This window comes from Molossus molossus, unplaced genomic scaffold (genome assembly GCF_014108415.1).
Source record: "Molossus molossus isolate mMolMol1 unplaced genomic scaffold, mMolMol1.p scaffold_m16_p_1, whole genome shotgun sequence".
NCBI classification, from domain to species: domain Eukaryota; kingdom Metazoa; phylum Chordata; class Mammalia; order Chiroptera; family Molossidae; genus Molossus; species Molossus molossus.
The window spans coordinates 158080619-158108342 of record NW_023425344.1 but is presented as its reverse complement, the minus strand read 5'-3'; the positions used below and the strand labels follow the sequence as shown (position 1 = coordinate 158108342).

The window sequence follows — 27724 nt, the reverse complement described above, 5'->3', positions numbered from 1 at the left end:
CCGAGGTACATGCCCCTAGCGGGAACCAAACCCAGGTCTCTCCGGACCGCAGGCGGACACTCTAACCGCTGAGCCAAACCAGCCAGGGCTTACCTCAACTTTTTAATAAAAGTTATAACATGATCTTACATTTAAAGGATCTTACAATCCTCTTGTATTTTTTAAAAAATGCAGACATGAAGAGGCTGGGGAGCAGACATCCATCCCCAGGCAACAGAAGCACAGATCAGCAGCTGAAAACCATCCCCAAAGTCTACAGCAAAAGCTGAGCAGGAGTTGAGCCCCACAGGGCAGCAGTACTCCCCAGCCACCAGCGGTGAGACCTGGGGCTCCACAGAGGCCTGTGTGGTTCAGTAGCTCACAAGAGCAGTGGGAAGCCAGAGCCCAAGACAGACTGGTGCGATCCAGCGGCCCGCCCATAGGAACCGTAGGGTGCTGGGGCACCAGAGAGGCCTGCGCAACCCAGCTGAGACTGTGGCATCCAGTTACCCACGGGACCTGTGGGGTGATGAAGCACCAGAGAGGCCTGTGCAGCCCAGCAGCCCATAACATATGAATAGAGCCGTGTCCCCAAAGGGACTGTGCAATCCAGTTACCCATGGGACCTGCAAAGTGCGAGGGCACCAGAAAGGCCTGTGCGACCCAGTTGCGCATAAGATAGGCATAGAGGATGTGAAAATGGAGGCAGAGCCCTGACCTGTTTGGCTCAGTGGTTAGAGTGTTAGCCTGCGGTCCAGAGAGACCTGGGTTCAGTTCCCACTAAGGGCTTGTACCTCGGTTGCAGTTTGTCCCTGGCCCCGGTAGGGTCGTACGGGTGGCAACCACTCGATGTGTCCCTTTCACATCGATGTTTCTCTCTCTCTCTCGCTCGCTCCCTCCCACTCTATCTGAACAAAAAATGGAAAAATGTGCTCGGGTGAGAAGAAGGAAAAAAAAAAGAAAGAAGAGAAAATGGAGGCGGAGTGCATAGAAACTACGCAGACGATCTCCCAGAACCAAACGGGAATTACAACTAAAATAAAGGCAAATCCTTGGAAAAAAGCAACAGAAAAGCAGCAGGACAGGACCATATAACCAGGACACTGGTAGGATCTGTGGAGGTGCGAGAGGGTGGCAGGCTGGGAGCCCACGGACAACAGCAGTCTAAGCTGTGAGCAGCGCCCTTGGGGTATAAAGACCAAGCCTGCTCACAGCAGAGAGCCACGACAGAGCACTAAAATAGCCACAGCCTACATATACACAATGGAGTACTACGCAGCTGTAAGAAAGAAAGATCTCTTATCCTTTGAGACTACATGGAGGGACCTGGAAAGTATGACCCTAAGTGAAACAAGCCAAACAGAGAAAGACAAGTTTCATATGATCTCACTTATTTGTGGAATATAATGAACATAACATTCTGAGGAATGGGGTAGTCCCAGAGACGTGGGAGTGGGGTACAGATTGACAATCCCCAGAAGAGGGGCGGTGGGGGAGAGATAAACCACAGAACTTATATGCATGTATGCATGAACAGTGGACATGGACAACAAACTGGGGAAAGGGCAGGGAGGGAGGGGGAAGGGGGAATCAGTGGGAGGAAAAGGAGAAACATCTGTAATTAATTAATAAAAACATAAATTAAAAAATAATAATAATAAAATAAAATAGCCACAGCCATTCACCTGGGGGCTACAGCAGAGGGAGGGCAGGGCTGGAACTCTGTGGGGACACCCAAGATTTGGAGGGCACTCAGAGTTTTTGCTGAGTTGCGGCCACAAAAAACGGTGGCCAGTGTGCTCCTTCCAAGAGCTGTGGGGGAAAGGATCAGCGCCACCCCGTCAGAGATTCAGACTTTCCCTGGTGAGGTAAAGAAATAAAAATTGAGACTCATTAACAACCAGCATCTATCCCACCCTCTGGAAATCCTCTTATGCAAAACGGGCTACATTCCAAGGCACTGAGTAACTGAGACTACTAGCCACCAGGAAAAAGCTAGAGGATAACTGAACCTTTCCTGGGCTTGCAAATCTACCCAGAAAAGTGAGACTTGACAGTGGTATTTAACGTGGGCCACCCAGGCTCCTCCAAACCCAGTAGAGGGAGCCACAAACAGCAAAATACCAACACCCACAGGGAAAATTTGGCAGGCTCTGAAACCCACTGCAACAGCCAAAATGGTGAAACAAAGAAACAAATCCCAAATTAAAGAACAAGAGAACTCTATTGAAGATGAGATAAATGAAATGCAGCTAAGCAAATTATCAGAGGTAGAGTTCAGAGCCATGATCTCGAGGAAGCCCAAAAGCATGAGTAAGGACATCAGCACCATGAGTAAAGATATAGAAACATTGAAAACCAACCAAGTGGAAATGAAGAATGACATAGCAGAAATTAAAGAACACATTGGAAGGACTAACCAGCAGAGTAGAGGAAGCAGAGGACCGGATCAGTGAATTAGAAGACAGGGTAGAAAAAAATCAACCGATCAGAAAAACAAAAAGAAAAAACAATTAAAAAACAGAAAGACAGCTTAAGAGAACTGTGGGACAACTGGAAAGGTAATAACATTCGCATCATAAGAGTCCCCGAAGAGGAAGAAAATGGGCAAGGGTTAGAGAATATATTTGAAGAAATAATGACAGAAAACTTTCCTAACTTGGTGAAGGACAAGGCATTCAAATTCAAGAACCACAGAGAGCCCCAAGTAAGAAGAACCCAAACAGGCCCACATCAAGACACATAGTAATTAAAATGCCAAAAATTAAAGACAGAGAGGGAATCCTAAAGGCAGCAAGAGATAAGCAACAGGTGACCTACAAAGGAACCCCCATAAGGTTCTCAGCTGACTTCTCAACAGAAACACTACAGGCCAGAAGAAAGTGACATGAAGTAATTAAGGTCATGAAAAACAAGGATCTGAATCCAACACTACTCTATCCAGCAAGGCTATCATTCAAAATAGAAGGTCAAATAAAGAGCTTCCCAGACAAAAAAAAAAAAAGGCTAAGGAAATATAGTAACACCAAACCAGCATTGCAAGATATGCTAAAAGGACTGCTATAATTAGTAGAAGAAATAGGAAGAAAAATAGAACTACACTAAACAAAAATGGCAATAAATAAGTGCATATTAATTATCACCTTAAATGTCAATGGTTTAAATACTCCGATAAAAAAAAACACAGAGTGACTGACTGGATAAGAAACCATGACTCACATATATGTTGTTTACAAGAGACCCACCTCACAACAAAAGACTCACATAGGTTGAAAGTGAAGGGATGAAAAAAAATCAAGCAAACAGAAAGCAAAAAAAAAAGCTTGGGTAGCAATACTCATATCAGATAAAGTAGATTTCAAAATGAAGGACATAACTAGAGACAAAGAAGTCAACTACTTAATATTAAAAGGATCTATCCAACAGGAAGATATAACCTTGGTAAACATATATGCACCCAATATAGGAGCACCAACACATATTTAAAATCTTCTAGACAACTTCAAAGGAGAAATCAACAGCAATACAATCATAGCAGGGGACTTCAACACCCCACTGACATCACTGGATAGATCCTCTAGACAAAAAAATTAACAAGGAAACACAGACTCTAAATGAAGCGCTAGACCAAATGGATTTAATAGATATCTACAGAGAATCACAGAACTACAGAATTCACATTCTTCTCAAGTGCACATGGGACATTCTCAAAGATAGACCACATCTTAGGGCACAAACTAAGTCTCTACAAGTTCAAGAAGATTGAAATCATATCAGGCATCTTCTCAGATCACAATGGCATAAAACTAGAAATCAATTGCAACAAGAACATGCAAAGACATTTGATAACATGGAAGCTAAATAGCATATTATTGAACAATGAATGGGTTACCATGGAGACCAAGGAAGAAATTAAAAACTTCCTGGAAATCAATGAACATGAACACACAACAACACGAGATCTATGGGATGCAGCGAAAGCAGTTCTGAGAGGGAAGTTCATGGCACTACAGGCCTACCTCAAGAAGCAAGAAAAATTTCTAATAGATTATCTAACCTCACAACTTAAAGAACTGGAAAGGAAACAAAAAGAAAAGCCCAGACCAAGTAGAAGGAAGGAAATAGTAAAGATCAGAGCAGAAATAAATGACATGGAGACCAAAAAAAAAAAAAATTCAAAGGATCAATGAAACAAAGAGCTCGTTCTTTGAAAAGATAAACAACATTGATGGACCCTTAGCTAGACTCACCAAGAAACAAAGAGAGAGAACCCAAATACACAAAATCAGAAATGAAAGAAGAGAAATAATAATTGACACCACAGAAATACAAAGGATTGTTAACAGATATTACGAACAATTATACGGCAACAAATTCAACAATCTAAGAGAAATGGACAAATTTCTAGAAACACATAGTCCCCCAAAACTGGACCGGGAGGAGATAGAAAACTTGAACAGACCAATAACAACAGAAGAAATTGAAGATGTAATCAAGACTCTCCCAGCAAACAAAAACCCAGGCCCAGTCGGCTTCATGGGAGAATTTTACCGAACATTCAAAGAAGAACTAATACCCATTCTCCTCAAACTATTTCAAAAAATTCAAGAAGAAGGAAGACTTCCAAACACATTTTATGAGACCAGCATAATTCTAATTCCAAAACCAAGAAAGACATTACAAAGAAAGAAAACTACAGGCCAATATTCCTGATTAACATAGATGCCAAAATCCTGAACAAAATACTGGCAAATCAAATCCAGCAATATATCATAAAAATTATTCACCATAACCAAGTGGAATTCATCCCAGGGATGCAAGGATGGTACAATATTCACAAATCAATAAATGTGATACACCACATAACCAAAATGAAAGATAAAAATCATATGATCATATTAATACATGCTGAAAAAGCATTAGACAAAATCCAGGACCCATTTCAGATAAAAACCCTCACCAATCTGGGAATAGAGGGATCATATCCCGACATAATAAAGGCCATATATGAAAGACCTACAGCCAATATCATACTCAATGGACAAAAACTAAAAGCATTTCTCTTAAGAACAGAAACAAGACATGAATGCCCACTTTTGCCACTCTTATTTAACATAGTACTGGAAGTTTAGCCACAGCAATCAGACAGGAAGAAAAAATAAAAAGGATCCAAATTGGAAAGGAGGAAGTGAAACTGTCATTATTAGCAGATGACATGATACTATACATAGAAAGCCCCTGAGACGCCATCAGAAATTTCCTAGACTTAATAAATTAATTTGGCAAAGTAGCAGTATACAAAATTAACGTCAAAAAATTGATGGCATTTTTATACACCAATGATGAACTCACAGAAAGAGAAACTAAAAAAACAATCCCATTTATCATCATGGCAAAAAAGTTAAGATACCTAAGAATAAACTTAACCAAAGAAATAAAGGACCTAGCCCTGGCCGGTTTGGCTCAGAGGTTAGAGCGACGGCCCGCAGTCCAGGGAGACCCGGGTTCGGTTCCCGCTAAGGGCACGTACCTCGGTTGCAGTTTGTCCCCGGCCCTGGTTGAGTCTTGTGGGTGGCAATCACTCGATGTGTCTCTCTCATGTCGATGTTTTTCTCTCTCTCTCTCTCTCCCTCCCACTCTATCTGAACAAAATATGGAAAAAAATGTCCATGGGTGAGGATTTAAAAAAATAATAATAAAATAAAATAAAGGACCTATTCACAGAAAACTACAGGTCATTGAAAAAAGTAATAGAGAAAGATTTTTATTTAAAAAATGGAGGCACATACCTTGTTCATGAATTGGAAGAATTAATATCATTAAAATGTCCATACTACCCAAAGCAATCGATAGATTCAATGCAATCCCCATCAAAATACCAACGACATCATTCACAGAATTAGAACAAATACTTCAAAAGGTCACATGGAACCAAAAAAGACCTTGAATAGCCACAGCAATCTTGAAAAAGAAGAACAAATTACGAGGCATCACAACCAGATTTCAGGTTATACTACAAAGCCACTGTAATCAAAACAGCCTAATACTGGCACAAGAACAGGCATATAGACCAGTGGAACAGAACAGAGAACCCAGAAATGGACCCAAGGCAATATGCTCAATTAATATTTGACAAAGGAGGCAAGAGCATACAGTGGAGTAAAGACAGCCTCCTTAGTAAATGGTGTTGGGAAAATTGGACAGCTACATGCAAAAAAATGAAATTAGACCATCAACTTACACCATACACAAGAATAAACTCAAAATGGATAAAAGACTTAAATGTGGCTCATGAATCCATTAAAATCCTAAAAGAAACTGTAGGCAACAAGATTTTGGACATCATGCACAGCAGATTTTTCACTGATACATCACCTAAGGTAACAGAAATAAAGAAGAAAATGAACACATGGGACTACATCAAACTCAAAAGCTTCTGCACAACAAAAGATACAATCATCAAAATGGAAAGGCAACCCACTGTATGGGAGAGCATAATTGCCAATGATATATCAGATAAGGGGTTAATTTCCAATATATATAGAGAGTGTTCATACAACTCAACAAAAGGAAGACAAAGAATCCAATTAAAAAGTGGGCAGAGGAACTAAATAGACACCTCTCCAAACAGGACATACAAATGGCCAAGAGGCATATAAAGAAATGCTCAACATCACTAATCATCAGAGAGATGCAAATTAAAACAACAAGGAGGTATCACCTCACACCTGTCAGAATGGTCACCATCAACAAATCATCAAACAACAAGTGTTGGCAAGGGTGTGGAGAAAAGGGGACTCTAGTACACTGCTGGTGGGAATGCAGACTGGTGCAGCCTCTATGGACAACAATATGGTGTTACCTCAAAAATTAAAAATTGAACTTCCATTTGACCCAGTGATCCCAGTTCTAGGAATATACCCTAAGAAGCCTGAAACACCAATCAGAAAGAATATGTGTACCCCCATGTTTGTAGCAGCACTATTTACAATAGCTAAGATCTGGAAACAGCCCAAGTGTCCATCAGTAGACAAAGGGATAAAAAAGCTGTGGTACATATCCACAACGGAATACTATGCAGCTGTAAGAAGGAAAGATCTCTTATTCTTTGAGATGACATGGAAGGACCTGGAAAGTATCATCCTAAGCAAAACAAGCCAAACAAAAAAAGACAAGTATCATATGATCTCACTTATTTGTGGAATATAATGAACATAACAGTCTGAGGAATGGGGTAGTCACAGAGACGTGGGAGTGGGGTACAGACTGACAATCCCCAGTAGAGGGGTTGGTGGGGGAGAGATAAACCACAGAACTTATATGCATGTGTGCATGAACAATGGACATGGACAACAAAGCTGGGAACAGGGCAGGGAGTGTGTGTGGGGGGACTCAGTGGGGGGGGAAAGGAGAAACATCTGTAACAAAAATAAATTAATTAATTTTAAAAAATGATAATAAAAAAATGCAGACATGACAGAAAAATATGTTAATTCATACTTCAGTGCCTTTAAGATGATTATCAATGAATAATCTGAAATCAAGCCAATTTCATTTTCTCTTTGATTAAATTGTTTTTTTTTTTAATTTTTCAATAATTTCAAAAATTAACTCCATGTTAAAATTTTTAATAACCAGGAAAGGAAGGCTACAGTAGTATTGAATAATGGACTTTTAAGGACATGGGGACAATCCTTACAATGTAGGGTTAAGTGTAGATAAAATAAAATTGTAGCCCTAGCCAGTTTGGCTCAGTGGTTGGAGCATCAGCCTGCGGACCAGAAAGTCCCGGTTTCAGTTTCCACTAGGCCCTTGTGGCTAGGGGTACATACCAAAAAAAAAAATTGTATATATAGCATGACCCCGAGTATTTAAAGTGCACTTCATACAGTAACAGTGTCCGTGGGAGAGTGACATCTTTCCTTTCTACTTTCCGAATTTTCTTTATTTAAAAATCAGAGTACTACTTTATTAAGTGTTATTTTATACAATATGAATATCAATATAATTATAATTGTAAAAAAAAATGTATATCAAGGATGACCCGATTTTCAGATTTCCAAATTAGAGTCAACTGTACTTTTACACTGAATGGTCTTTGCAGTAAGCCCAAAAAGAGCAGCATAAAAAAGAGTGTCCCTGTGGCCCTTTTATTTTTGATGATCAAGAGTTTGTTAGAAAAGCAGCTGCGGAATTGTCACCTACGGTCTGAGGCACTAGAAGCAGAAGAGTCGGTCTCAGCAGAAAAATGCTGAAAAGCAAGCTAGACAAAAGGAAAAACAAGGACGTGACCAAAGGCTGCTGCCAAAGCTGCCTTAATAGGCACCTGCACTGTCTGCAGGACACGGAGGCCACATTTTCTTCAAGAGCATATTTGTCACTGTAACCAAAGAGGTCGTTTCATTTGTAAGATGTCTACTACTTGGCAAACTGAGTTCAAAGAAAGTAGTGGTGTGGAATGTACATGGTGGGACAAGGAGGACGTTTACACTGAAATTATGCATTTGGATACATAATGTTCCTCATAGAAAAAATGTAAAATACAGAAAACATAAAGGTGGAGACTTAAATGACCAGATTCTAACCATTCACAGATACTTAGTCAATCTTAGAACAGAATCGGGCATAGGCTGTTTAGAAACAACAGTCCTTTGCAGTACAGCAAGGTCATCAGCGTAATTTGCTTAGCAAGTGTGAGCCTATTATGTGCCAAGCCTGTTACATCAGAAGCGTGGCTCGCCCTGGCCGGTTTGGCTCAGCAGTTAGAGCGTTGGCCTGAGGTTCCCGCACCTCATGGTAAGGGCACGTACCATGGTTGCAGTTTGTCCCCGGCCCTGGTTGGGTCGTGCGGGTGTCAGCCACTCAATGTGTACCTTTCACGTCGATGTTTCTCTCTCTCTCTCTCTCTCTGTCTCTCTCTCTCTCTCTCTGTCTGTCTCTCTCTCTCCCACTCTATCTGAACAAAAAATGGAAAAATGTCCTCAGGTGAGGATAGAAAAAGAACCGTGGCTCTCTGAACAGAGGACAGAGAATACTAAAAGGGCAATTATTGGTCTTTGGTTGCCAAACCTACTTTCTCACTTCACAGGATATCGACAGCTCGGTAACTTGGACTCCCTTTGGGCAAACAGCCCTTTCCAGTCCTAGTTCATGTGGTGTGGGTGGGACTGACCCCAATGAACCTAAAGGAAGGATGACCTAGGCTTCAGTCAATTCGCGGAGTCAACATCAAGGGCCACAGTGATTCCTTACTCTAGGCCAATATATGTCAAGTGCAGTAGTCTTGTTAAAGACACTGACAAGAGAGATGGACTCTATCTCTCTGAGCATTTATAAATTAAAAAGAGATGTTAAAAACGCCCTCGGAAGGAAGCTGTGGTGATGAACGGGTTGCGATGTCGGTTCAGCAGACAGTGGCCATGCTCTGTTACTCCCTAGTGCATCATTCCTCCATAGCCCTTCACAAACAGTACTCTGCTCACTGAGGTTTCTGTCTCCCCCAGCCGACAGTCAGCTCTCTAAATCAGCAATTTTCAACCAGTGTGCCACAAGAATTTTTAAAACATGCAATACATGACTATTTAGTCAGGAACACTGACCTCTTTTCCCTTAGATTGTCAAATTAAAAAATGACAACAACCAATACAACAATAGCTGTCGGTGTGAATGTCCTGTCTTAAACCATAAATAAATGTCATATAATAGAGTTGCATCTTACAGTTCACATTGCATAATAAGGTTGCATCTGATTGGTTAATTCGTGGTACCAGAAATCTTTATATAAACTATAGGCACTTGATATTTTTAAAAGACACTTTGGAGCAAAAAGTATAGGTAATTATTATTATTATTATTATTATATTACTATTACTATTATTACTATTTTTTTGTAAATCAAATCAAAATTATACCTCTTTTTTGGTCAGATTGGCAAAAAATATCTATCTTTTTTGGGGGGGTACGTGCCCCTAGCGAGAACCGAACCCGGGACTCTCTGGTCCACAGGCCAACGCTCCAACCGTTGAGCCAAACTGGCCAAGGCAAAAAAAAAAAAATTTCTGGTGTGCCACAGAATTTTGGTAGTTAGTTTGTGTGCCATGAGACAAAAAAGGTTGCAAATCGCTGCCCTAAAGGAAACACCAAGAAGAGCCTGAGCACACACGTGTGAAAGAAACTACCCTGGAAATGCGGCACTGGTGGTTCTATCACTGGGGATCCCGGTTCTGGGCTCCACACCTCCCCTGGTCAATACCACATCCTACATGCCCCACCTTAAATGCTTTGGTTCCTGCTCTGGGCTGAAACAAAGCATCTTCTCTGAGTCATCAGTTGTGGCCACTGTTGTGTCATGCAAAGTGGTCACACAACCACCCAGAGAACGTCATCAGGCAGAAGGGGTGGGGTGGGCAAGCTTTCATAAAAAGCCTTCTAGGATGAAGTACTACAAAACCAGAGGGGACGTCAGGTCACTGAGCCCTCTGCACCTCCTTTCTTTTCTAGGGGCTAGGAGAGCACGGAGAAACCCCTGCAGCTCCCACCTGAGCAGTCTTCCGGGAAGATGTGGCCTTCACTGTTCCTGATCCTGTTGGCCTTTTTGCCACCCCCCGGGGCAGAGGCAGGTGAGTGACATCCCCACCTTCATAAGCCCATCCCACAGTGGACACAGACCTCCCGTCCCTTCTGCACACTCTTGCTCCTTCTATCCTCCAGGAACATTCTGAACCCCAGCTCCCATCCCATCTCAGACCCTAAGCATGACACAGCATAAGCTACCGAAGAAGACAGGGCAGAGGCCTGTTCTCAATAAAAGCCAGTGGACACAATGCCCTTCCCAGGCCCTACCCTTGCCATCTAGAGAGTAAAATTTTCCTAGAAGTGCATGGCAGAGGGTGGGAAAGTGCAGAGGGCAGAGCGGTCCTGGCATACGTGTCTGCAATGAGACGGGCTCTCCTCGGGGTCTGCTTGGCAGAGAAGCTCAGAGCTCAGCAGACACCACAGTTGGTGGGATCACTGTCCCCAGAAGACTGCTGTTGCCTCGGCTCAGACGCAGACACCCTCAGTCCCTTTCTCCAGCTCTGCTTTTCCTCCCAGGCCTTTAGCAGTTCCCCTCTTTAAAGGATGAGCCAGTGTGGTTGGCAACCCCAAACTTCTCTGCTTTCCAGAATCCCACAGCACTGGCCTTACCAGTCATCCTCCAAAGTCCCGTTGGGGGTCTTCCCTTCAGGCAGCCCACAAACGCTTACCAGGCACTCACTGCATGCCAGGCCCTGGGACAGCTTGCAGCATGTAGATCCCTGCAGGGTAGCGCTCTCCTGGACATCACAGTACCGGGGGGCCTCGGACACTCACCCAACAAGCCAAATCAGGAGAGGAATTTTCAGGAGCCTCGAGGCCTTCATAGTGCCTAAGACAGGCATGCTCACGTGCAACTGTGTGGCAAAGTCACAGACCAAGCCTCTTGCTCTTTCTTTTTCCAAATGAGAAAGTTGAAGCCCCTTCCTGCCCCCTCCCAGCTCCAAGCCAGCCCAGGCTCCCAAGTGCCCAGTGTCCTGAGTCATTAAGCTAATGCCTGCCTGGCGGACTCAGTGAGGACACCCAAGTACAACAGACTTTTCCTTCAGGGAAGATCATCGGGGGACATGAAGCCAAGCCCCACTCCCGCCCCTATATGGCCTATGTTCACATTAAAGACAAGACGGAGAGCAGGTGTGGCGGTGTCCTTGTGGAAGAGAACTTTGTCCTGACAGCTGCTCACTGCAAAGGAAGGTGAGGGGCCGCAGCCAGCCTACACCTCCCGAGAGCCTACAGGGACCCTGTCCTTTTGCCACGGGCTGCAACCCAGGGAGCTCCCCAAGCTCCCAGTAACTCAGGCCCACGAGGGCTCATCAGAGGAGCCCTCTGAGATCATGACTGCATGATGAGAGGCTGAGAAATAGAACAGGTACGATGTGGGCTCAGAGGGTCAGAGGTGAGAGCAAGTGACACAGTTGGGAAGAGAGAAACCACACGGGGGAAGTAAAGCAGCGGTGGACGGTGGGCGATGGAGGCACGCATCAGGGTAAAAATGCAAACTCGAGCAATTTCGTGATTGTTGCCTGAGGGCAAGAGAGAGCTCCCAGCTCCCTAGGCTCTGTGTCATTGACAAGCAGACTCACTCAGCCCCCAGCCCCTGTGGTCTCCATGTCCCCTGTCTGCTGCCCTGCCCTGCCCCAGCTGTCCCCTACTCTTCACAGCTCCTGGGCTATATCCCCTGTGACTCCACCCCCCACAGTAACACCCACTCTCTCTGTACAGGTCAATCAGTGTCACCCTGGGGGCCCACAACATCAAGAAGCAGGAGAAGACCCAGCAGGTCATCCTGGTGAAAAGAGCCATCACCCACCCAGACTATGATTCTAGGAAGATCTCCAATGACATCATGTTACTGCAGGTACGAAGACCTCCTGCTGCTCTTGTTCTTCTGATTCCACATTGTTTCCCCTCCACCAGAGACCTGTCCCTTCCTTCTTCCCCATCCTGGCCACCTGGCCAGTCCCTGTGGCTCAGGTGTCCCTTCAGGGGCCACTGGCTGACCTGGGCTCCCTTGCCTTTTCCCCATCAGCTAGAGAGAAAAATCAAGAAAACGAACGCTGTGAAGCCCCTCCACCTACCCAGGAGCAGGACCTGGCCGAGGCCAGGACAGGAGTGCACTGTGGCCGGCTGGGGGCGTGTCGCCCCTAAGGGCAGGCTCCCAGACACCCTGCAGGAGGTAGAGCTGACCGTGCAGCCGGACCAGGTGTGCGAGGACCACTTACCCCGTTATTACAACAAGACCATTCAGCTGTGCCTGGGGGATCCGACAGAAAACAAGGCCTCCTTTCAGGTGATACTGAGCATCTGCCTCGTGGGGCTCGGGGGAGAGGGTATAGGTAACAACTAGGACCTGGACGCCCAGGCACTGGGGGACTCCTTCACCCTCCAGGCTGTAATCGTTCTCCTCGGGAGCAAAAGAAGACAGCAGCCAGAGCTGGGAGAAATAGGGCTTCCGAGAGCTTTATGGTCCATCTAAACACAGTGCTCCTCCAGAGGAATGAATCTGCAGCACTCTGGCCTGCGCCAGGGCCCGGTGGTTGGGAAACTAGTCCCTGCGTGTGCAGTGGTTAAAACCTGGTGGCTCCTCACGGGTCCGCATAGGGCCCGGCCCAGAGCGGGTCTGCCTCAGGCCGGCCTATCGCCAGTGGGTTCTTAGCTTCCTGTAGGAAAGATTTCACAACACAAGTCCAGAGGGGTTTGAGAGTGCGTTTATTAATGCTGGAGACGGCGAAACACAGGAGGAAATGCGGGTAGAAGAAACAACCGGGGAGAACCGAGCCAGTGCTCAGCTCTGGCCTCTGGAAATGCCACCGGGAAAGGGAGCCAAGGCGGGGCTGCTGCAGCTCCCTGGGCCTTCAGAGACAAGGGGCCTGGGAGACAGGATCAGGGGGCGAGCCCGGGAAGAGCTGCTGCTGCCCACTGCTCCCCTGGTCACAAGCCTTGTGGGGACCCTTAGAAATACAAAGTTCATGCCCAGGAAGGGGCATGGTGTGCTCTAGAGAGCGCCAGCCTTGAGTCGTTGTCCTGAGGGCCCTTATCCTTTTTTTCTTTTCTTCTGCAGGCAAAACCTTATGGGAGGGTTTCAGTAGGATATTCATCAGCTTTCCAGGTGCATTTTTAATATGCTGATGCATCCAAATGAGCGTATAGGGGAGTTTGGGATTATTCTCTGGTTTTATTTTATCTTAGGTCTGTCTGCCTTTTCCTGGGGTTGTTGTTATTTGTTCCCCAACTTCGTCTGCCCTTGGGTTGAGCTGGCACAAATGGCATTAACCGGGTCTTTGTTCTCTATTTTCCCAGGTCAGGGTGACTTAAGTTATATACTCGCCAGGCAGGGAGGAGGGTATAAACTATTTGCTCTCAACTGTCCTTGGTTAGAGAGAAAGTCTTCTGATTCACCAGCTGGCTTTGAAAAGTTCAAATTTTTCGGCCTTGTTTAATTTTTCTTGACTCGATTTCCCCAGACCCTGGGATTTTCCCAGCTTCTCTCTGTCCTGCCACACAGAGCTGGCGCCCACCTAGGTTAACGGGCTCCCTCTCCACACCAAGTGCCAGCTCCTCCTACCTGCTCTCGGGTCCTTACACGGCAGACTGCAGCCACAGTCCCACCGCCCCTCCCCGAGAGAGGATCGGACCTGAGGGAGCAGGGGGAGCCGCCCCCGGATGAAGGAAGCAGTGACAGAGTCCAGGCTGAGGGGCCCCGGGGGCCGCCCGGCCCCTTATCCCCCGCGTGGGGGCCATTCGGGTGGCCTCCTCTGAGAGGGGCTTGGGGTGGCAGGAAGGGCAGGGCCAGGAGAACTGGCTCAGCGTGTCCCTCTCTCTGCCCACAGGGAGACTCTGGGGGACCTCTCATGTGCAAGAACACGATCCAGGGCATTGTCTCCTATGGAAACAAGAATGGGAAACCACCTCGGGCCTACACCAAAGTCTCGGTTTTCCTGCCCTGGATTAAGGAGACCATGAGAAGCCTCCAACGGCAGGAACTAGACGATCTTCTCTGGAGCTAATCGGGGATCGCATTGAGGGGGTACAGGGGTGGGGTGTTGCCAGCCACTGAATAAATGTCTTTGAGCAGATAGAAAGAGCTGGGTTTTTTATTCTTTGGCTCATTCACCAGCTCTGTGCTGAGAAGGTCGGTGGCACAATTCGGCTGTGTTCTGCTTCCTCCTCTTCCCTTCACCCCCGCCTCCCCAACCCCATGAAAAGCTGTTACCCAGCTCCTTCTTAGCCACACCTGTGCCTGCAGGGCCTGCCCTTCTGCCAGGGCAGAGCCAACCACCATTAGGAGAAAACATGAACCCCGCAGGTCCTGGGCTGGGCCTGAATGTCTTACTTCTTCCCCTGTGTCATGTGGCAGAGAGGAAGGAATAATACCGAGGGTGCTGGACGCCGAGCAGGTATGGCCGGGGCTACAGCCCAAGGACCTGGCCACCACGCTGGGGAGAGGGGAGCCTTCCTGTGAGGGACACTTTGCTCCCACAGGCAGGCAGTGGCAGCTGCGGGAGGCGGGGCAGGAGAGAGTGACGTCCTGAGAAGCTCCTCACTCTCTCCTGGGCTGAATTTCTTCCTTGCCCTTTTCTGCCTCCTCTGAGCTCTGGGCCCAGCTTGGCCTCCAGTCTCCTGGTTGCCCCTTCTCCTCGTCCCTGCTGACACTGAGAGTTCTCAGAGTGCACCAACTCCTGTCCCCTGCAGACCACGCTGGTCTGAGCTGGCTGCTTCCACATATCCCTCCCCCAGGACACTCAGAGTCCCAGGTCCCAGCAGGTCCTCATCACTGAGTCGCCACCCTAGCTCATGCCCTGGCAGAGGGTTACTGTGGGACCAGGCCTGTGATGGTACCATGCAGGGCCCTGGAGGACGGGGACGGCCGGGTGTCTCTCCAGAACGCTTGACCGCATCTCTCACTTGGGCAGAGCCCACATCCAGCCCAGTGTCCCCACCATGTGCTCACAGCCTACTGACGTCCTGGTCATCCAGGAGCCTTGACCCTTTTCAGACTGTCCCTCTGAGTCACTGCTGGCCTCTAGGCTCAGGCCCCCTGCTGGCCACCATGGGCTATATCAGCCTTTTGAGTTAGAAAGGGCTCCTCTCTCTCCGCAGTAGAACTGGAAGTCACAATTTTCCCATCAAGCAACAAACAAACGCTGATTGAGCACCGACTAAGTGCCAGGCCCGGGGGAGACACAGTGAACAGGTGCAGGTTCTAACCCCAGACGCAAGCAAAACTGACAGTGTTGACTTGCATGTGAATCTAACTCCCCCTCCCTCCTTCACTCGGGTCTCATGGCCTGGATTTGTGGGAAGCCCACAGGAGTAACTTTTTGTGTTTTATTCTTATTGCTGATTACACTCTGTTTCAGTGTTATCACTTGTGACTCCAGAACAGCAGTGTACGAGATTTGGACATGACTTTAGTTCTTTCTTTTCTAGACGTTCAGCTACCAAAGTGTTCACTGGAAGAGGGCAGCAGGGCTTGGGGAGCGGGCAGGGCGGCAGCCTCATTTCCATGTGCCATAAAGGTACCAGATGTAGTTGATCGCAACATGGATGGACCTAGAGGGTATTATGCTCAGTGAAATCAGTCAGCCTGAGCAAGACAAATGCCATATGATTTCACTTCTATGTTTGAATCGAGAGAACAAAATAAATGAGCAAACATTAATGAACATCTGTAACAAAAATAAATTAGTCAATGAATAAATAAAAATGGAAACAGACTCATAAATACAGAGACCAAAATGATGGCTGCCAGAGGTGAAGGGATTTGGGGGACTGGGTAAAAAAGGTGAAAAGACAAAAATGTACAAAATTGGTAGATAGAAAATAGTCACGAGGATGCAAAGTACAGCACAGAGAATACAGTCAATAATAATGTAACAACCATGCATGGTGCCAGGTGGGTACTGGAAATATGAGGGGAGACACTTTGTAAAGTATATAGTAATCTAACCACTATGCTGTACACCTGAAACTGATACAGAATACCACTGAAAGTGAACTGCAATTGTAAAACAAAATGTAACACAAAGTAATAGTAACAGGTATGAATGACATTGTACAGAATGAAATGGTAGGAAAATCATGTACTGTATCTGCCAGAGGGCAATTAGAGTGATTCTGAACCCGCACCCAGTCGGACGGGCCACCCGGGCCACCGCACGGTCCCTGCCAGCCCTGTGCACAGCCAGACTGGAATCGGGGAGGCTCAGGTGGTCAGGGAAGTGGAGAAACGCCTCTGTCTTTACGCCATCATGGTTGCTGCTCCATTCGTTGTTTCTAAGATCACCTACAGTTTTCAATGTTAGGAAGTTCTTGTCTAGGAGGCCACACATGAAGAATGTGATATATTTGCAAAGGTCTCCCTGTGTTGGGCTCATCTCACCAGATGCTCCCAGCAGCCATCCCTCCACATCTTGCCACTGACAGGACACTGCCTGGGAGCTGACCTAAGCCCCAGCGCTGGGCCGACGCCGGCCTGCCCCCAGGACACGCAGCCCGCTTGTGTGACATGGGGCAAATGCTCGGGGCTCCGCCAGCCTTCGAAGGCCTGGCCTTTCCCATCGAGTTGCACACAGAGCATCCAGCAACACAGTGTCTCCACGGCCGCGAGCACGTTTACGGGGAAAGAGCAGTCTTGTCCCACAGCCACTGATGTGGAGCTGAAAAATTAACAGAGTCCCTGCCTCTAACATTCATAAGGACCTATTCAAAAATACAAAAAGGGAAGGGTAGGAAGCTAAATAAAACTAATATCGTAAAAGTGGCCCGGCCGCATACTCCTTCAAGTACAACATTTACTTTGAGGAAATGATTCTGTGGTTTAAGACAAGTTTGAGAACCGTACTCTAGGCCCTCGTCCTCTTTTGGAACCAAATCCCAGGACCGTGCGGCGGCGGACTGAAGGTACCCCAAAGCTAGAACAGAGCCGGGACCGAGCCAGCACCCCTGAGGGCCAGGCCAGCAAGAGGCCTTGCGTGTTTTCTAGCGCCGACCCTGGGAGGACTTCCTGGCCTCCCTGAACGAGAAGTGAGCTTCCGGAGTAGGAAGAGGTGAGGCTTGCAGAGGAGATGGCCGCGCTCGGCCCACTGCCTCCGCTCCCACCACAGTTTGAGAGCACACAGCATCATCTGAGGACGGCTCAGGAGTATGACAAACCCGACCCCGTTGTGGCCTATTACTGTCGTTCATATGCCATGCAGACTGGAATGAAGATTGATAGTAAAACTCCTGAATGCCGCAAATTTTTATCAAAGCTAATGGATCAGTTAGAAGCTCTTAAGAAACAGTTGGGTGATAATGAAGCTGTTGCTCAAGAAATAGTTGGTTGTGCCCATTTGGAGAATTGTGCTTTGAAAATGTTCTTGAATGCAGATAACGAAGATCGGGCTGCCAGATTTCACAAAAACATGATCAAGTCCTTCTATACTGCAAGTCTTTTAATAGAGGTCATGACAGTGTTTGGAGAACTAACTGATGAAAATGTGAAACACAGAAAGTATGCAAGGTGGAAGGCAACATATATCCATAATTGTTTAAAGAATGGAGAGACTCCTCAAGCAGGGCCTGTTGGAATTGAAGAAGATAGATGTTGAAGAAAATGAAGACGTTGGAGCAACCTTTCTGCCCACTCAGCCATCATCTTCAACTTACGACCCCAGCAACATGCCATCGAGCAGCTCTACTGGAATACAGATTCCTCCCGGTGCACACGCACCAGCGAATACACCAGCAGAAGTGCCACACAGCACAGATGTAACAAGTAATACTATCCAGCCTACTCCACAAACTATTCCGGCCATTGATCCTGCACTTTTCAGTACAGTTTCCCAGGGGAATATCTGTCTAACACCTGAGGACTTTGCTCAAGCTCAGAAATACTGCAAATACGCCGGCAGTGCTTTGCAATATGAAGATGTCAGCACTGCTGTGCAGAACCTACAGAAGGCCCTCAAGTTACTAACTACAGGCAGAGAATAAAACCTTTGTACAGCAGATCCATGCATCTTTGGCTTAAAGAACTAACAGTTCATTACGCTGTATCTTCCGACTATCAGGAGCACAGTTTTAAGGAAGACTTCAGTTCCATTGACGATAACAATGAAATCTGTGTCTGAGTGTCAGATTCCCGTTGAAGCATTCAGCAGCAGCCTCAGCCAGTTTTCATTGCCCATTTAGTGAATCCATTAATCTCTGGGTATTTAACGAGGTCCTAAAAATGCCCATTGAACCCTGCCTCAGAAAATGAAAATACAGTTCCATAAAATGTATTGGGAATAAGCTTTGTATCTTAATTTACATAATTTAAGGAATGTTTTCATCTATGATGTGGACAAACAGATCACAGTACTTTGCTATAAAATTCTAAATTTAACTGTGATAGCCAGAATATTCCAGATTAGAGATCATGGTTTTTGTTTTCCTCAGAACTTATAAGACAAATATGAACATCCTAAATTGTTAGATGAATTCGAAAGAGATTGTGTTCAAAATTCAATGTTATATTCATGTTATTGTTGTAACCCAGGAGAATCAACCTCACTCGGACACAAAGTAATTTTGAATATTAGGAGCTTTATTACCTGCGCAAGGACAGCAGCCAACCTACACAGAGGAGAACTGCAGCCCCGAGCTCAGGGGGAGGGTTGCTTATATAGGGCAGGGGTCATTCAAGAGTTTAGCAGAGCAAGCAAGCTGCGTGTACAGAAGCGGAGGCAGTTAGCGATAAGCAGGAGGGAACGGAGGTGGGAGGGAGCTGAGGCGAAAGGGAACTGGGTGAACTGGGTCAGCACACATCTATCCTGCTATTCATTCTATTATCTAAGTTTTAAAAACTAACAAATTCGAGACGGATATCAGCGGTTAGCCAGGTGCAATACACACATGTTGAACAGTTACAGTTTTATGGGGTAAAGGGAGCTTCAGTTTCTCCCTGTCAGTTTCTTTACAGAGCATGCAGGACACTCTGGCCTTGGGGCCGTTTCTGTCCTCCCTTTTCCTGAAGGATGTTGCTTTTCAAATTCCCAGTGAAGGTCAAACTCTCGTTAATTTTTATGGGGCTAAAGCCCTCTACAACATTCCCCATTGTTCATCTTGCTGACCCTGAGGTTGTTAATTAGGGCAGCTCAAAGACAAGTTGTTTTTCTTTATTGGATTCTAAGGACAGTGAGCTACAACATTATAACTACATTAAAACTTAAAATTTTCATAGAAAAGAAGGTGAAGAGGTAGAATCACTTTTAGACTTAAGAAGAATGTTGGTTTCCCAACTGCTTTCCCGTATCCATTGAAGCTTAAGGTGAATTGGTATTTGCTTCGTAGGCAGCTTGACTGCATGTGTTAGAGAATGAGAACACAGCTTTAGTAATGCCTGGAAACTAGGTGCGTTACGTTGAGATTCTCCTCTGCTGCTACGGAATGGATTCTCTAGAGTGTATAGCAATGACGCCGAAGCTTATAAGAGACTAGATTCTCAGTTGTTACATGTATAAGTTTTGGGGGAATTTGGGGCTTAATGTGTCACCTGCATTTGTGCTGTATAAAAAATAAATGCAAGGATTCTTTTCACTGGTTCAACTTACAACAGAAAAAACAAAGAAAAAAGAAAGAAAAGAATCGAGCTTCTGCTCACACACCTTCCGGAGAGAAAGCCTCTGCGCTCCCCTGGCAGCCGTTCTGTGACCTGCATTCAAAACACGACCCTTGTGGAGCCCACGTCCGCCGTGGGAACACGGTCATGGGCGCGTAAGCACTTAAAGCTGCCGATACCTTCCAACTCCTCTGTCCGTGGCAGTGTCCTTCCACCTCCCACCTCCCACCGTTGAGGAAACAATCCTTCCCTGTTCATAAATCTTTGTGAAGAAAAATGTTAAAATATCTTTCTCATGCCTCCGCTCACCTAGACCCACTTTCACCACCCCTTCCTGGCTCCAAACCCCCGAGAAGAGCCAGGGCTCAGCGTGGCTGGGAGGTAAGTGCACAGCCCGTCCCCACGGTGGAGCCCGCGGGCCCGAAGGAAGGCGAGATCGCGAACCTGTGTGCTGGGAGCGGGTACGGGCTCGGCTCTGCCCCTCCTGCCCATCACCCTCCATCCGCCCGCACCACTCTCTGCAGACTTACGACACTCAGCAGGGTTTATTCCCAGTCTTGGTATCCCACACAACACCACACTTGAACACAAATTAAATGTGCCTATTAGCTTGGTACAAAGATGTCCGAAATACAGTCCTTCTCTGGACAGTGCTGTGAATGGCTTCCAGGCATTCATTGCCCCTTCACAAGAGGGTAATTATTGGGAGAGTCAACCCTTTCCATTCTCCATACACGTGGTTTGGACAGAGCAGACCCAACCTCTCCAAAGTCTGTGACCTAGGCTCCCAGGGGCCAGCGGTTTATAACCCTCTGACCAACTCTGCGTGTACCCAAAGCAGGGGGCAGATCGTGCTTCGCTCTCTCTCCCATGTCTCCCCTGTACCACAGGCTATTCTTACCTGACGGCAAGCTCTTTCTTTCTTTCTTTTTTTAATTTAATTAATTAATTTATTTTTGTTACAGATGTTTTTACTTTTACGCCACTGATTCTCCCCTTCCCCTCCCTCGCTGCCCTGTCCCCGGCTTTGTTGTCCATGTCCATTGTTCATGCACACATGCATATAAGTTCTGTGGTTTATCTCTCCCCCACCACCCCCTCTTCTGGGGATTGTCAGTCTGTACCCCACTTCCACGTCTCTAGGACTACCCCATTCCTCAGACTGTTAAGTTCATTATATTCCACAAATAAGTGAGATCATATGATACTTGAGTTTCCCTGTTTGGCTTGTTCCCTTAGAATAATATTTTCCAGGTCCTTCCATGTCATCTCAAAGAAAAAGAGATATTTCTTTTTGACAGCTGCATAGTACTCCATTGTGTATATGTACCACTGCTTTTTTATCTATTCGTCTACTGATGGACATTTGGGCTGTTTCCAGATCTTAGCTATTGTAAATAGTGCTGTTATAATCATGGGGGTACATATATTCTTTCTGATGGGTGTCTCAGGCTTCTTAGGGTATATACCTAGAAGTGGGATCACTGGGTCAAATGGAAGTTCAATTTTCAATTTTTTGAGGTACCCCCATATTATTTTCCTTAGTGGCTGCACCAGTCTGCATCCCCACCATCAGTATACTACAGTCCCCTTTTCTCCACACTCTTACGAACACTTGTTGTTTGATGATTTGTTGATGGCGACCATTCTGACAGGTGTGAGGTAATACCTCATTGTTGTTTTAATTTGCATCTCTCTGATGACTAGTGATGATGAGCATTTCTGCATATGTCTCTTAGCCATTTGTATGTCCTGTTTGGAGAGGTGTCAATTTAGTTCCTCTGCCATTATTTAATTGGGTTCTTTGTCTTCCTTTTGTTGTGTTGTATGAGCACTCTATATATTTTGGAAATTTACCCTTTGTCTGATTATCATTGGCAATTATGCTCTCCCATACAGTGGGTTGCCTTTCCATTTTGATGATTGTTATCTTTTGCTGTGCAGAAGCTTTTGATTTTGATGTAGTCTCATGTGTTCATTTTCTCCTTTGATTCTGTTGCCATAAGGGATGTATCAGTGAAAATTCTGTTGCGTATGATGTCTGAAATTTTGTTGCCTACATTTTCTTCTAGGATTTTTATGGATTCATGAGTCACATTTAAGTCTTTTATCCATTTTGAGTTTATTCTTGTGTATGGTGTAAGTTGATGGTCTAGTTTCATTTTTTTGCATGTAGCTGTCCAATATTCCCAACACCATTTATTAAAGATGCTGGCTTTACTCCACTGTATGCTCTTGCCACCTTTGTCAAATATTAATTGAGCATATTGCCTTGGGTCAATTTCTGGGTTTTCTGTTCTGTTCCACTGGTCTATATGCCTGTTCTTGTGCCAGTATTAGGCTGTTTTGATTACAGTGGCTTTCTAGTATAACCTGAAATCTGATAATGTGATCCCTTCAACTTTGTTCTTCTCTTTCAAGATTGCTGTGGCTATTCAAGATCTTTTTTGGTTCCATGTGACCTTTTGAAGTATTTTTTCTAGTTCTGTGAATGATGTCGTTGGTATTTTGATGGGGATTGCATTGAATCTATAGGTTGCTTAGGGTAGAATGGACATTTTAATGATGTTAATTCTTCCAACCCATGAACAAGGTATGTGCTTCCACTTTTTTATTTCTTCCTCTATTTCTTTTTTCAATGACCTGTAGTATTCTGCAAAGAGGTGCTTTATATCTTTAGTTAAGGTTATTCCTAGCTATCTTAATTTTTTGCTGTGAAGGTAAATGGGATTGTTTTTTTTTAGTTTCTCTTTCTGTGAGTTCATCATTGGTGTATAAGAATGCCATCGATTACTTGACGTTAATTTTGTATCCTGCTACTTTGCCAAATTCATTTCAGTCTAGTAATTTTTGATGGAGTCTTTGGGATTTTCTACGTATAGTATCATGTCATCTGCAAATAATGACAGTTTCACTTCCTCCTTTGCAATTTGGATCCCTTTTATTTTTTCTTCCTGTCTGATTGCTGTGGCTAAGACTTCCAGTACTATGTTAAATAAGAGTGGCAAAAGTGGGCATCCTTGTCTTGTTCCTGTTCTTAAGGGAAATGTTTTTAATTTTTGCCCATTGAGTATGATGTTGGCTATAGGTCTTTCATATAAGGCCTTTATTATGTCGAGATATGATCCCTTTATTCCCACATTACTGAGGGTTTTTATCAGAAATAGATGCTGGATTTTGTCGAAGGCTTTTTCAGCATCTATTGATATGATCATGTGGTTTTTATTCTTCATTTTATCTATGTGATACTGTGGTGTATCACATTTATTGATTTGTGGATATTGTACCAGCCTTGCATCCCTGGGATGAATCCCACTGGTCATGGTGAATAATTTTTGTGATGTATTGCTGGATCCGATTTGCTAGTATTTTGTTCAAGATTTTGGCATCTATGTTCATCAGGGATAGTGGCCTACAGTTTTCTTTCTCCTTTTTTTTTTTTTTTTTTTTTTTTAGTCCTCATCCGAGGACATTTTTCCATTTTTTGTGAAGATAGAGCGGGAGGGAGAGAGAGGAAGAGAGAGAGAGAGAAACATTAATGTGAAGGGACACATCGAGTGGCTGCCACCCGCACAACCAACCAGGGCCGGGGACAAACTGCAACCGAGGTACGTGCCCTTAGCGGGAACCGAACCCGGGTCTCTCCGGACCGCAGGTGGACGCTCTAACCGCTGAGCCAAACCGGCCAGGGTAGTTTTCTTTCTTTGTAGTGTCTTTTTCTGGTTTTGGAATGAGAATTATGCCAGCCTCAGAAAATGAGTTTGGAAGTCTTCCTTCTTCTTGAATTTTTTAAAATAGTTTTAAGAGAACGGGTGTTAGTTCTTTTTTGAATGTTTAGTAAAACTCCCCTGTGAGTCCAAGTCCGGGCTTGGACTTTTGTTTGCTGGGAGAGTTTTGATTACATCTCCAATTTCTTTTGTTGCTATTGGTCTGTTCAAGTTTTCTATCTCTTCCTGGTCCAGTTTGGGAGACTATGTGTTTCTAGAAATTTGTCCATTTTGCTTAGATTGTCAAATTTGTTGCCATATAATTGTTCATAGTAGTTGTTAATGTTCTTTTGTATTTCTGTGGTGTCAGTTGTTACTTCTCGTCTTTCATTTCTGATTTTCGGTATTTGGGTTCTCTCCTTGTTTCTTGGTGAGTCTAGCTAAGGGTCCATCAATCTTGTTTATCTTTTCAAAAAACCAGCTCTTTGTTTCATTGATCCTTTGAATTGTTTTTTTGGTCTCTATGTCATTTATTTCTGCTCTGATCTTTACTATTTCCTTCCTTCTACTTGTTCTGGGGTTTTCTGTTTGCTTTCTAGTTCTTTAAGTTGTGAGGTTAGATAGTCTATTAGAGATTTCCTTGTTTCTTGAGGTAGGCATGTAGTGCTATGAACTTCCCTCTCAGAACTGCTTTTGCTGCATCCCATAGATTTTGTGTTGTTGTGTGCTCATGTTCATTGATTTCCAGGAAGTTTTTAATTTCTTCCTTGATCTCCTCAGTATCCCATTCATTGTTTAATAACATGCTATTTAGCCTCCATGTGTTCAAATGTCTTTTCATGTTCTTGTTGCAATTGATTTTTAGTTTCATGCCATTGTGATCTGAAAAGAGGCTTGGTATGATTTCAGTCTTCTTGAACTTGTAGAGACGTAGTTTGTGTTCTAACATGTGGTCTGTCTTTGAGAATGTCCCATGTGCACTTGACTAGAATGTGAATTCAGTAGTTTTGGGTTGTAATTTTCTGTAGATATCTAGTAAATCCATTTGGTCTAGAAGATGGAGGCGGGCAGGGCTGGAGGGAGGGTGAGTGTGTGAGAGAGTGAGTGAGTGTGTGAGAGAGTGTGAGTGGACGTGAGGGTGGAAAACCAAACCCAGCAGTGCAGAGCCGCGGAGCAGAAGGTTCCTGTGCTGTGGACGGAGCAGCCGGCTACCATGGTAAGCGGCCCTCAGGGCGTTTCTCCCTGCGCCTCAGGGAGGTCCCACCATTTTGGAAGATCCCGGGTCTTCCCTGGAAGGAGGCAGTGGGAGTGGCTAGAGCCAAGCAACCTGAGCCGACCAGTGCACCTGGCACCTTTGGACCAGTGGACACCCTGTCAACACAGACCGGTGCACAGTAGCGGAGCTCCCAAGGTGCTGGTCACGGAAGCCGCAGACGGCCCAGAGCCCAGCACCATCCTTCATAGTAGCAGCTGATCAGAGTCGAGATATACCCCCAGCAACAGAGACTGGGGAGCAGAAAACCATCCTCAGACCACAGAAGCACAGACCAGAAGATGAAACCCATCCCCAAAAACTACAGCAAAAGCTGAGCAGGAGTTGAGCCCCACAGGGCAGCAGCACTCCCCAGCCACCAGTGGTGGGGCCTGGGGCTCCACAGAGGCTTGTATGGTCAAGTAGCCCACAAGAGCAATGGGAAGCCAGAACCCGAGACAGACTGGTTTCAATCCAGCTGCCCGCCCATGGGAACTGCAGGGTGCAAGGGCACCAGAGTGGCCTGTGCCACCCAGCAGGGACTGTGCGATCAAGTTACCCATGGGACCTGCGGGGTGCTGAAGCACCAGAGAGTTCTCTGCGACCCAGCAGCATATAACATAGGCATAGAGCCAGCCCCCTGAGGGACTGTGCGATACAGTTACCCGAGGGACCTGCAGGGTGCGGGGGCACCTTAAAAGACTGTGCAACCCAGCTACACACAAGATAGGCTTAGAGGATATGAAAAAACAGGCGAAGTGAATAGAAACCACACAGACGATCTCCCCAGAAAAGTGAGATTTGACCGTGGAACCACTCAGGCTCAACAAAATCCAGTAGAGAAAGTAATGAACAGCAGAACACCAACACCCACAGGGAAAATTTGGCAGACTCCAAAGCCCACTGAGATAGCCAAATGGTGAAACACAGAAACAAAAGCCAAATGAAAGAAAAGAGACCTCTACCACAATTCAGCAAAAACTCTGAGTGCCCTCCAAATCTCAGGTGTCCCCAAAGACTTCCAGCCCAGTCTGCCCTCCCTCTGCCGTAGCCCCCAGGTGAGTGGTTGTGGCTATTTTAGTGCTCTGTCCTGGCTTTCTGGGCTGTGGAGTGGGCTTGGTCTTTACTCCCCAAAAGCACTGCTCACAGCTAAGACTGCTGCTGTCAGTGGGCTCCCAACCCGCCACCTTCCAGTGCCTCCGCAGATCCTACCAGTGTCCCTGGTTATATGGTCCTGTCCTATTGCTCTTCTGTTGCTGAACCCACAGGAACTGCAGGGTGCAAGGGCATCAGAGTGGCCTGTGCCACCCAGCAGGGACTGTGCGATCAAGTTACCCATGGGACCTGCGGGGTGCTGAAGCACCAGAGAGGTCTGTGCAACCCAGCAGGGTCTGCGCAATCTAGTTACCCACGGGGCCTGTGGGGTGCTGAGGCACCAGAGAGGCCTGTGCCACCTAGCAGGGACTGCACGATCTAGTTACACAGGGCCTATTGTGAGCTGAAGCACCAGAGAGGGCTCTGTAACCCACAGGGACTGCACTATCCAGTTACCCATGGGACCTGCGGGGTGCTGAAGCACCAGAGAGTTCTGTGCGACCCAGCAGCACATAACATAGGCATAGAGCCAGCCCCCTGAGGGACTGTGCGATACAGTTACCCGAGGGACCTGCAGGGTGCGGGGGCACCTTAAAAGACTGTGCAACCCAGCTACACACAAGATAGGCTTAGAGGATATGAAAAAACAGGCGAAGTGAATAGAAACCACACAGACGATCTCCCAGGACCAAAAAGGAATTACAACTAAAATAAAGACAAATCCTCGGGTGAGGATAAAAAATAAATAAATAAATAAATAAATAAATAAATAAATGGTGCTGGGAAAATTGGACAGCTACATGCAAAAAAATGAAACTAGACCATCAATTTACACCCTACACAAGAATAAACTCAAAATGAATAAAAGACCTAAATGTGACTCATGAGTCCATAAAAATCCTAGAAGAAAATGTAGGCAACAAAATTTCAGACATCATACGCAGCAGAATTTTCACTGATACATCACCTAAGGCAACAGAAACAAAGAAGAAAATGAACACATGGGACTCCATCAAACTCAAAAGCTTCTGCCCAGCAAAAGATACAATCATCAAAATGGAAAGGCAACCCACTGTATGGAGAGCATAATTGCTAATGATATATCAGATAAGGGGTTAATTTCCAATATATATAGAGTGCTTACGCAACTCAAAAAAAGGAAGACAAAGAACCCAATTAAAAAATGGGCAGAGGAACTAAATAGACACCTCTCCAAACAGGACATACAAATGGCTAAGAGACATGAGGAAATGCTCAACATCACGAATCATCAGAATGATGCAAATTAAAACAACAATGAGGTATCAATCACCTCACACCTGTCCGAATGGTCGCCATCAACAAATCATCAAACAACAAGTGTTGGTAAGGGTGTGGAGAAAAGGGGACTGTAGTACACTGTTGGTGGAGATGCAGACTGGTGCAGCCACTATGGAAAACAATATGGGGGTACCTCAAAAAATTAAAAATTGAACTTCCATTTTACCCAGTGATCTCACTTCTAGGAATATACCCTACGAATCCTGAGACACC

At 45.6% G+C, this 27724-nt stretch overlaps 2 protein-coding genes across 2 annotated transcripts; both read left to right on the top strand.

Annotated features, from left to right (window-relative positions):
- The first annotated feature begins 10478 nt into the window (after nucleotides 1–10478).
- Nucleotides 10479–14558, top strand: LOC118631374 (granzyme B-like). Its single transcript, XM_036263674.1, has 5 exons — nucleotides 10479–10598; nucleotides 11601–11745; nucleotides 12274–12409; nucleotides 12581–12841; nucleotides 14382–14558. Exons 1-5 carry the CDS (start codon nucleotides 10538–10540, stop codon nucleotides 14556–14558), a joined length of 780 nt encoding a protein of 259 aa, XP_036119567.1. The 5' UTR covers nucleotides 10479–10537.
- A 3060-nt stretch (nucleotides 14559–17618) lies between these two features.
- LOC118631369 (vacuolar protein sorting-associated protein VTA1 homolog) lies at nucleotides 17619–18575 on the top strand. The gene is given in 3 exon segments (XM_036263661.1): nucleotides 17619–18133; nucleotides 18135–18303; nucleotides 18382–18575. Coding segments are annotated over 3 exon segments (831 nt in total). The 3' UTR covers nucleotides 18529–18575.
- Nucleotides 18576–27724: the final 9149 nt, after the last annotated feature.

What these genes read in the sequence shown, in the direction of transcription:
- LOC118631374 (XM_036263674.1), top strand. Translation starts at nt 10,538, where the DNA reads ATGTGGCCTTCACTGTTCCTGATCCTGTTGGCCTTTTTGCCACCCCCC. An exon ending in GCTGCTCACTGCAAAGGAAG is followed by an intron (nt 11,746 to 12,273) that starts GTGAGGGGCCGC and finishes CTCTCTGTACAG; the next exon opens with GTCAATCAGTGTCACCCTGG. An exon ending in ATGACATCATGTTACTGCAG is followed by an intron (nt 12,410 to 12,580) that starts GTACGAAGACCT and finishes TTTCCCCATCAG; the next exon opens with CTAGAGAGAAAAATCAAGAA.